The 10,307-nt window shown below is 32.8% G+C and overlaps 1 protein-coding gene across 3 annotated transcripts; it reads left to right on the top strand.

Annotated features, from left to right (window-relative positions):
• Positions 1-421: 421 nt before the first annotated feature.
• Positions 422-7,173, top strand: LOC139890891 (uncharacterized). 3 transcript variants are annotated; one of them, XM_071873818.1, is made up of 11 exons: positions 422-493; positions 1,005-1,156; positions 1,388-1,488; positions 2,913-3,019; positions 4,300-4,347; positions 5,002-5,028; positions 5,136-5,300; positions 5,449-5,554; positions 5,909-6,022; positions 6,309-6,665; positions 7,066-7,173. In XM_071873818.1, exons 1-5 carry the CDS (start codon positions 468-470, stop codon positions 4,319-4,321), a joined length of 408 nt encoding a protein of 135 aa, XP_071729919.1. In that variant the 5' UTR covers positions 422-467; the 3' UTR covers positions 4,322-4,347; positions 5,002-5,028; positions 5,136-5,300; positions 5,449-5,554; positions 5,909-6,022; positions 6,309-6,665; positions 7,066-7,173. The 3 variants fall into 3 exon arrangements, 2 of the variants coding, with proteins under 2 accessions (XP_071729919.1, XP_071729920.1); XM_071873819.1 differs by having other exon boundaries at positions 6,379-6,665; XR_011773474.1 differs by lacking the exons at positions 4,300-4,347; positions 5,002-5,028; positions 5,136-5,300; ... (2 more) ...; positions 6,309-6,665; positions 7,066-7,173 and having other exon boundaries at positions 423-493; positions 998-1,156; positions 2,913-4,037.
• The last annotated feature ends 3,134 nt before the right edge of the window (positions 7,174-10,307 follow it).

A 10,307-nucleotide genomic window follows, 5' to 3' on the forward strand; every position in this document is an offset into this window, starting at 1 on the left:
TGCATTCAAAATGTGCCCACTCACATTTTGAATTTGTTAATCTACTACTTATATATCATCGCATTCTATGATCTAATTGTGATAGCATGACCATATTACATAATATTCAATAGCTATTTATATTGATTTTTTTTATTTAGGTTTATATATCGGAAATACCGATACCAAACAGCATATTACCGAGTTATGGATGTTCAATAGTTCTTGAGAGGATGTACTTGAGTTATGGATATATTTTTTAAGATGCATTAGTTTGGTAAATATAGGGACTGATTTGAGACTTATTTTGACATTAAAGGATGTATTATGCAGTTTTGTGAATACAGGGATGATTTGAACAAAAATATATAAACACAGATTTTGACAATTTTGTCTATTATATATTACTACCAACATATTCTGGAAATCGTCGAAAACATCCCCGGTGACGATGAAGATGACGACGTCACCAGCCCAAAATCGCCGCCATGTTCATCATGTTAAAACGTCGGCCGTGAGTTATCTTTGTACTTTGATTTCGATTTGTTATATCATGAGTTGATTGTCGATTAATTAGGGATTTTGGTTTTCATCATAGATCGTAGATTCTCCTTTGAATCGGACAAATTATCATGTATTATATAAATTATAAATTATGCAACTTGAAATTAGGGTTTAAATTAGGGCTTAGGATACAGAGTTCGAAATATTGCATAAAAAAACATAATGTCATATAACTATATGCAGACCACCATTTGATTGAGATAATATTCAATATCAGTTTAAACCATAGAGCCAGATAATATTTCTATTTTGGTGTTTGATATAATGGCAAGTGATTTACTGTCTCTGGCTCATCGTTTGATTGAGATAATATTATATATCATGTGGATTTGGTTTGTAGTTACTGCTTGAATCTATGTTGAGGTTATCTCCCAAATTTTGTTAATTTACCATTAATTTTATGGTAAGTGATTGGACTTTGTTGTTATTAAATGTGTGTATTGTGTCGTGAAAGAATGAAGAATTAAGGGGAGAAGGAGAAAAACGGAAGAAGGCAGCGTGGGAAAGACAATAGAGAAGTCAACGTCATCGCTATCCCATGACATAAAATCTGGACCACAAGGCCTTTCAAGAAGACCTTCCCGAAGCGCTTTCACAACCACAGAGGCTTTTGGTAATGAGTTCGTCCCTTTGTCGCTCTATACATTTCGCCCATTCTGCATGTTGCTACATAGATTGACAATAAAAGTCCTTGTGTTGCTTACCTTTGTAATTACTACTCCCCTTTCCGTTCCTTTCTTCATCTCCTACGTTAGATACTTACTTCTAAGTTCTAACTATTACTTAACATCTGCCATCCAACTAATTATTATCTTATTTTGTTATTAATTGTGTCTGCAAATAGTTCGGTATTATGCACTTGAGAAAGCACACAGATTAAATCAAAGCTCTACTGGTCGTGGTGTTCAACAGTTTAAAACACCTCTTCAGCAACTATTAGAGAGGGTACATAAATTCTGCCTTTAAGTTCTTTAACTTACAATTGTGAAATATGATCAGTTTTCAATATTTAGTTGTACTAAATCAGGTAAGTATTCAAAAGTTCTGCTAAAGAGTTACATACATTACAATTTTTATCAATAAACACTTGACTGCAAGTCGTGATTTTTGGTCAAAGTTACTGTTTTTTAACTTTGATAGAATTGGGTTTGTTTTGATTATGACTTTGCTAAATGTACGTGTTGTTTTATTTGATTATTCCATATGAAGATATTGCTCCAGTTTTATAATCAGGGGGTTTGGCCCTGGCCAAGATATTTGAGGAAAATGGTTATTATGGCGGGGAACCTCTAACCCTGTGCATCCTTTGGATGTCAACTGCAAACGGGTCATCGCAGGCCCGGGCAAGTGTAGTCGGAACTAACCCCTGTCTCAGCGCCAAGCACAAATGAGTGGCCGAAGAATCGAACCTGCGCCATATTTGAGGAAACTCCCATTTGACTGGTCAACTGAGCGTTTGCGGGGCACCCTGGCCACCCAGGCTATGCCTGGATGGTTGGCCCTGGCCATGATATAAATCTTGGGTTTGTGATGTATCCTATTCAATCTAATAAATCCATTCTATGTATTATTTTGAGTTGAAAATGAAGGATCTGGATTTTGTAGATTCTTTTGTTAACTTACATCAGAACTCCCCCAAATTGACTAATAAAAACCCCTGAATTTGGTGTTAGTTTGAAATGAGAAAGGTTGAAATTTTATTAATGATTGGAATTTGTTAGATGGCTTTCTCGCCCTGCTGCAGTTATGGTGGATCGGTTAGAGGTTCTATATTTTGGGCTAATTAACATATCTTTTATGTTTAATAAGTATGTTTCACAGTGCTTGAGTGTATTATTTAGGTATTTTATTTATCATTATAGCAATTTGGAGAACTTCACACCCCATAGTTTTTCCATATGCTTTTTTCATCTTTTCGTCTTCTCCTTGAGCGATTGTTAGGGTTTCGTAATTTCGCTGCTTCGTACTTCGACTTTTGTCTATTCTACTGCACTGTAAGTATGGTTCACTTGATGCCTTTTCTTTTTTGTTGATAAACGGCTAAAGAACCATTCATATTGGATTTTATAATTTTTTATTTTACAATTGCTCTAGTGGAATGTGGGTTATATGTTGGTGTATAACTAAAGGGAAATTATATGCGTCTTTTAATATACAAAGTAGATTGTTGGATTTTAGATAGTTTTAAGGTGTATTTAGGTGTATTATTTTTGCAAATTTATAGTAATAATGTTATCTGCATATAAGTGTATGTATCTGTTCTTTTTTGATTACATTGAATTATTGTCATCTAATTTTGTTTATAAGTTAACTTGTATGGTTTTTGTATATGCATTTAATAGTTTTTTATTTTGTGTTTGTTGTTGTAGGTTTGGTTGCTCTTTGCTTTCTCAAACGTTATCGCGTCCTCCAGTGATTTCTCAATTCGTTCAGTGAATACAATGTCTCTTCTTCTTTGCCATCATCTTCTTCCACAGTAATATTTTTGTTTATTTCCTTTCGTCGCCGGTAATCTAGGGCTTTTCCCATTAGGGTTTTGAATGGTGGTTTATTTCTTAAATTGTTACATGATGAAGGCTGTGGATAAGGTTACGGATTTAAGTCACTTGCGATGATTGATGTAATGGTGGGTATGTAACGGAAGACTGTGGGGTTTAGGGTTTTTTATAACCATGCTTAAAGTCAGTCATAGAATTTTGATTTATGGAACCACTGCTATTATATCTTCAGGTTCATGTTTGATTGATTCTGTAACTCATATGCTTAATTTTGTGTGTTCTAAATGACGGTTCTTGAATGTTAATTTAGTGTTTTGATATTTGGCTGAAACAGGAGCAATTTAAGGAAAATAAGCCGATTTCATAATTTTATTTGTGTAATTTGAGTGTAGTTTTTTATTATCTTTATATTTGTAATAATGGTTTCATTTTGTTTAACTGTTTGCCGTTTCTTCATGCTGCAGGTGCTCAAATGTAGTATATGTTATTTTAGTATGTTGTTGTGAGACTTATGTCAAAGGAATACTTTTTTTCTCTTCAGAATTTTGTTGTTTGTTGTGATGTTGTATGCTTTTCAGTTTTTATTCGTATTATTAATCATCGGCGTCTAACTAAAAAGTTGAAATTCACGTTGAAAATCTGATTCTTAATTATATGGTAACTATATTTCATCTTAATTGACCTTTGTAAGTTTCTGTTACTCCGGTGACAGATGGTGAATATAACTTCAATGAAAGGTTAAAGTTTGGGGATTTGAGCTGTGTTCAAGGTATCTATTTTAAAACAACGGTTCTTATTTATTTTGTTTGGTGATTCTAATTTTTGTTGAAACATTTGCAAATGTCTTGCTTTCCTGGTATGTGTAGTCGTAATTTCAGAGTTGATCTTTCTTTTCTTTGTATTACTACTGTTATTTTGTACTATTTGTGTTTCCTGAAGTTCAAATATGGCGTTTCTTGGAGTTTTGTTTTACTATTAATTTGTTAACCTTCAACGTGTACATGAAAATTTAGATTATTATTGATAAATATACATTTCTAGCGTGTTTGAATCATCAATATATTTACCTTTAGCAGTATATGAATCATCAGTGTACATACTATTAGTAGCTTATATGTATTAGCTATTGCATTGTGTATTAGTTTGTAATGTATTGACATATTTGCTCATCATCAATCAATGAGCGCTTACTATTAATTCTCTTATACTCCTGCATATTCTTTTACACCTCACCTGTTATCCCTCCGTCTTCAATCAGATTCATGAAGATGCAGGATTAAATCCCGATTGTGTGCAGATTTAGTAGGTAATATTCCAATTATTACGTTTCTTCTTCCTCCTTAACACTAAATCAGCGATTTCTAGGGTTAAATACTCGAATTCGCACTTTGGACTTGAAATTTTCAATCTTAACATGGATTCTTTATTTTTTGGTTTCAATCCTAAATGTCTTCTTCAATTGCGTAATCTATCGATTTGGTAGTTCACACATTAAAACCATATAATTATGTTTAGTCATGTGTTGATCATGTTCTTGACGAGTGAGTTCTGCTCAATGCACACATGGTGTTTGATGAAATGACTGTAAAAGATTTCGAGTCGTGGGTTGTAGTGATTGAGAAGTATATAGATATCGGTTAGTTTAGGGCTTGACGTGTTCTTAAAATTAATTTATCTATTACATAGTTCATTAATTGTCTTCATCGGATTGCTATAATTTCAACGGTAGAATTACAATGTTGTGGTGTTAGTACGTGCTAAAGTTTCTGGATTCGAGTTAGGGATTTGGATTAACGAATTGTTATAGTAGGCGAGTCTTTATCTTGATTTTTTATAGTAGCTGAGTCTTTATCTTGATAAGAGTATGTTTTATGTCGAATTTGATAGTCTTTTTTATCTCATGTCGGGGTGTAGTTATAGTTTAGGGTTTATAGTTTCGGTAACTCATTATGTTTTGCAGGTGAAGGAAGCTAAACTCGAAAATGGTGTAAGAGAACTTCAACTTTTTGTTTGTTTTGTAGTTTAGACTAATTTATATGACATATGTGCTCAGTATAGTTTAAATGGCGTTTTTGTTATTTTGTTTTTATCTAGGGTGTGGTGACATAGATGGTTGTTGGATATTCAACTGGAGACTGAAGCTGCCAAAATAATGATGTGTGGTGTGATTTGATCTTGAAGAAATTGACATATTTTTTTTAACGGCTGAAGAAATTGACATATGCCTCACCTTTGAGCTTGAAACCTTTCTTGAGATCAGTAAGTTCTTTCAATTCGGCAACCCAAAAGTCAAGTTAATAGATTTTTTGTTCAGTTCATGATTAGATAATAATACTAATGTTATGATTTCTTTGTTGCATCAATTTGGTAGCAATACATTTATTTCATTAGTTATTTGTGTGTACAGCAGGAAGATCTTTTCTATCAATATTGGCTACCGATGGTGGAACAAAGTTATATAGCATCATTACTTAATGAGTTAGTTTTCAGCATTTGATGATCAAATTGAAGATGTGAGTTCTCTACCCATAAATAGATATAACCTATTGTTTATAATGGAAGTATTTAATGACTTAGATTTTATGAGATTATTAAAAAGCTTCATTTACAATACATATAAGACTACTAGCATTTGAGGTTAGTCTTTGTCATAATAGTATATAAGTTGAGATAGCTTTGTGTAATATACTTAACGTCTTTGTTTCATGTTGTAACCTACAAGAAAATAAATCTGAAGTATAACGTTACACCGTAGGTTTCGTCGATGAATCCTATTGTATGTTTGATTTGCTTAAGCTTTTACCTTATGAATTGGGTTATATTGTCGACATCATAGTTAACATAGTGAGCTCTCTTATTCATAAAAGATCGACGAAGATGCTTTGCTACAAAAGGAACTTGCCATGTCAAAAAATATTTTGCTGATGTTACAACAAAGGACATGTCAGAGGCAATTCCTGGAGATCAAGACATGGCATTTGGTAAGTTACTGATCATATGTATTGGATTAGATAACCTTCGATAATGTTGGGAAAGATTTTTTTTTTTTTTTTTGAAAGGCAAACACACACACCCATACACGAATTTAAACACGAATATATACATGCCCACCAAGGGACTCGAACCCCCAACCAATAGGTTGGGCCACCTCGATACCGCTAGGCCAATGGCCCTTTGGTTGTTGGAAAAGATTTGCAATACTATAATATTATATTATATTATTATATAAATGAAAAAATAAATAGTGTCATTTGAGTATGGTCATAGTTTAACAGTTCAAACTTAATGGAGGTATACAACGGCTCATTGACACGTTTTTGGGACGAGTGTTGGTTAGGAAATGGCAGGCTATTAGACAGGTAAATAGGCTCTTTCGGCTTGAAATGGAGAAGGAAACCTTGGTGTGCACCAGAGTAAAGTGGACGGATCAAAGAGTTCAGCTCATATGGAAATGGTCTCGAAATCCATCAGGTCGGGTTCTTAGTGCAGCAACTCACTAGCGAAATAGCAGGTTATCGGTCAAGCAATAAGAGCAGAGATGAATGAATTTGGTCACTTGCGCCTATTGAAGTTTTCAAAACAAAATATTTATTCTCTATAACTGAAGAAGCAATCGCAACATAGGTATGCATAACACTTGAAGCAGCTTTTTCCCTCAAAAGTATGGATATTCCTTTTTAGAGCTAGGAAAAAGAAGATACATGTTCATATTGAGTTAAACAAGTGAGGCATTGATCTTTACTCCCTAAGGTACTCGGAGTGTGATGAAGACGTGGATAATCCAACTTCCACATACTCTTACAAATGTATAATGAAAAAAAACTAAATTATTACATTGATAATCCAACTTCAAAATTATAATGATTCTGGAGGGTTGGCATGGTTAACATGTGGAGGCGAAGTATGATTCAATTTGAACCCTACACCAATAATTGGGTTGAAATTGGCACCTCCACTTTATTTACCCTTCTTAAGTATGTAAGGTGTTAAATAGTCAGTAACTACACATTTTTTTTATTTGCAGGAAAAACGGATAATTGACGAGTAATTGATGAAACCAGAGAAGTGTAGTGTGCAATTTATTACTATATTCAATTTCATGTTATTTACATTAATATTTTTTATCACTAACGATGTTTATGAAAAATGCGTTAATTACTATATATTAAGTTGTTAGATAACAATTTTAAATCAACCGTGCAATACACGAGCTATTAAGCTAGTATATTATATTATTGATTTAGTTGGGCCATGGGCTGGTGTCACAACATGAAAATGAGGGTCATACTCATAAAGATTAAAATTTGTAGTGTTACATGGTAATGGTTAGTGGTGGCACAGACACCCGTAAAGTATTACATACCTCTGCCCGTGTTCTTAAGCACAGTGTTAAGGGTTAACTTTAGAAATTTTTTAAAAATAATTGTGGATTTACGTTAAAAATAATTGCACATTAATGTTCATACTTACGTGGGTTAACGGGTATACCCATGAGTTACTCAAACGGCTATCACGGGTCGATATTTACTCGCAACGGATATTATATATCTATGACCTGCCTGCGATCTGTTCGGGTATAAATTTTTACCGACCTGTGCCTGGGGGTAAATTGTTTTGAATATCCACCCATCACGAACACGGATAGTCACAGGTCGCTGAATTTTTTCCAACCGTTGTCATCCCTAACTGTCAAACATTTCAACTTACAAAAAGCAAAAGATAATATATAACTCATTGCAATCATACCTGAAACGATATAGGAAAATATAAAAAAGGGGATATTTTGTCTTCTCATCGTATAGCATATGTGGATGCAATGATGTATTGCACGTTTTATATAATATTAAAATTCACACATATCTATGTAAGACTTTAAGTAAGTTACTCTTTATCGTTTAATTCTTTCACATAACTCATCTCTTCCATATCAACGTTACATCAGCACAAACACATTTAACATTCCTTTCACTAATCCCTCCATATCTTACACTAAAATATTACCCACAATTATACTCATAAAATATAATATGTACAATTAATTAAATACAATGTACAAGGAAAAAAACATATGGTTCCACTTCTTACTTGTGAAAGCTCTGTTGTAGGAGCAACTAACGGATAAATTGGAGAATTGCTCTCTGTGTGTGTGAGCTCCTGGCAGCTGTTAACAAGCGTGGTAACACACCATAGGGTGTGGCCTAATATACTAGTGCTAATAAACTTGTTACATAATGTTGTTGTTGAATGATGAGAACTTGTAAAACCTAACTTATTATTAGATCATTTATAATGGTGATGGTGTGATGGATATTTTGTGGGGTATAGTGCTAATATGGTAAGTGTGATGGCGTGATGAAGTTTGTAATGGTATACTGTGATGATTGTGTGATAGGAAAATAGGTCTCACATTTTTATTTTATTTTTCATTTTTGTTTGATTTTAATTATTTTGTTTATTATTATTATTATTATTATTATTATTATTATTATTATTATTATTATTATTATTATTATTATTTTTGTTTAATTAAAAGAATATGATATTTTTTAAAACAACACTTTTATTAATAAAAACAAACACGATTACATTTTTTTAGTCCTAATTAAAAACAAGTACGACATATTAAAAGTCCTAATAAATGAAAAATTACAATTTATTCAAATTTCTAAAAAAGAAAAGTTAAGCATTTAAACTTCCAAAGTTTGGTGGAAGACCCCAAATGTGTTCAGTGAGATCATGTTGAAGTTGGTTATGAAGGTGTCACGACCCTACTTTTTTCGTTATCTTTTACCGTTTATTATTTAACGCCCGTTAATTGTTATTCGTGCCACGTCATTTCTATGACCTATATTATTATTTTAGTAATAATATATTATTTATTATTTATTATGTGTTATGTGAATATTTGTATTCATAATTTTAAATTATATACGTTTCTACGTGTCGGGATTTCTATCCAGCGAATCTTTTCGATTTTCAAACCAACGATCAAACTTCTGAGATTTTTAAATCCAAATTATTTTAAATATGATATTTTGATGTCATATGATTATATATAGTGTTTATATATTTTATTTGTCGCGTATATGTTATCTCTCCGAATAATTAATCGTGTAGCGGCGTTTTTGCGTTTCAAGTTTCGATCGGGCGTTCGGGATAAAAGCAAATCAACATTTAACAATTTTGGGCCATGGGGCCCACCCCATACCCCTCCCCATTCAGCCGAATTAATCCAAGGGGGAGGGGGTTAGTCTCTTTTGCTTTTCATTTTTGTGGATTCATTTTTCATTTTGCAATTTATCAAAAACCTAAACTTTTCTCTCAACTCTCTCATCCCTCTTCCCCATTTGTGGCTGTTGCCACCATCACCAAACATCATCATCATCTTCATCTATTGTTGATCATTTCAAAAAGCTTTTATCATCATCGCGTTCCTCTCGTTCTTCTCCACACAATCATACCACTTGATTATTGATTAGGGTATAAACCCTAACCTTAGCTTTTTGATGTTTACATAATTTTTCTATTTTTGATGTTTAATATGATAGTATTGTGTTTGTATGTTGTTGGATTAATGATTGTATGCTTAGAATCACTCGTTATTCCATATTTTCGGTTTGATTGATTGTGGACAGCAGACTAATTGACCATTTCAGTAAACTTAAATGATGTTTTTGTTAAATTAAAGTGTCTAGATGTGTTCCTCTCATCAATACATTGATTTTAGACTCCGGATTCATGTTATTTCGATTCCCGGAACTTAAGTTATGATTAAAATGGCGTTTTCATGGAATCAAAATATAAAAACGAATGTGTTCAGGTTTGGTCCGACTTTGTGACCACTTTTGGAGTCTCTAGGGTGTACTAGTGTGTTAGGATTGATGATTAGATGAACATTCATGTTCTGGTCATCGAAATCCGAGCCACAGATCACCCGGTATGAATAAAACAAGTTTTTGATCGGATTAAAGTCCCAAGTTGAATTATAGCTGTTGGTCACAACTTGGGGGCTATTCTTGGGGTGTTCTTGAGTGCACTAATGTGTCGTGTGGGTTGGTTAGGCGAGGATATATATAAGACTCACCGAAAACTGACACTCGGAGCTCAAGTTATGACCCGATGAACTTTTAATTAAAACTTATGGTTATGAAATAAAACTTATGATATAAATAATGATTTTCATTATAATTAAATTACTTATGATAAAAAATTAATTAATTTAATATAAGACTTATGATATATATATTTAATATATCAATTATTAAC

The sequence above is a fragment of the Rutidosis leptorrhynchoides genome, chromosome 2, assembly GCF_046630445.1.
Source record: "Rutidosis leptorrhynchoides isolate AG116_Rl617_1_P2 chromosome 2, CSIRO_AGI_Rlap_v1, whole genome shotgun sequence".
NCBI classification, from domain to species: Eukaryota; Viridiplantae; Streptophyta; class Magnoliopsida; order Asterales; family Asteraceae; genus Rutidosis; species Rutidosis leptorrhynchoides.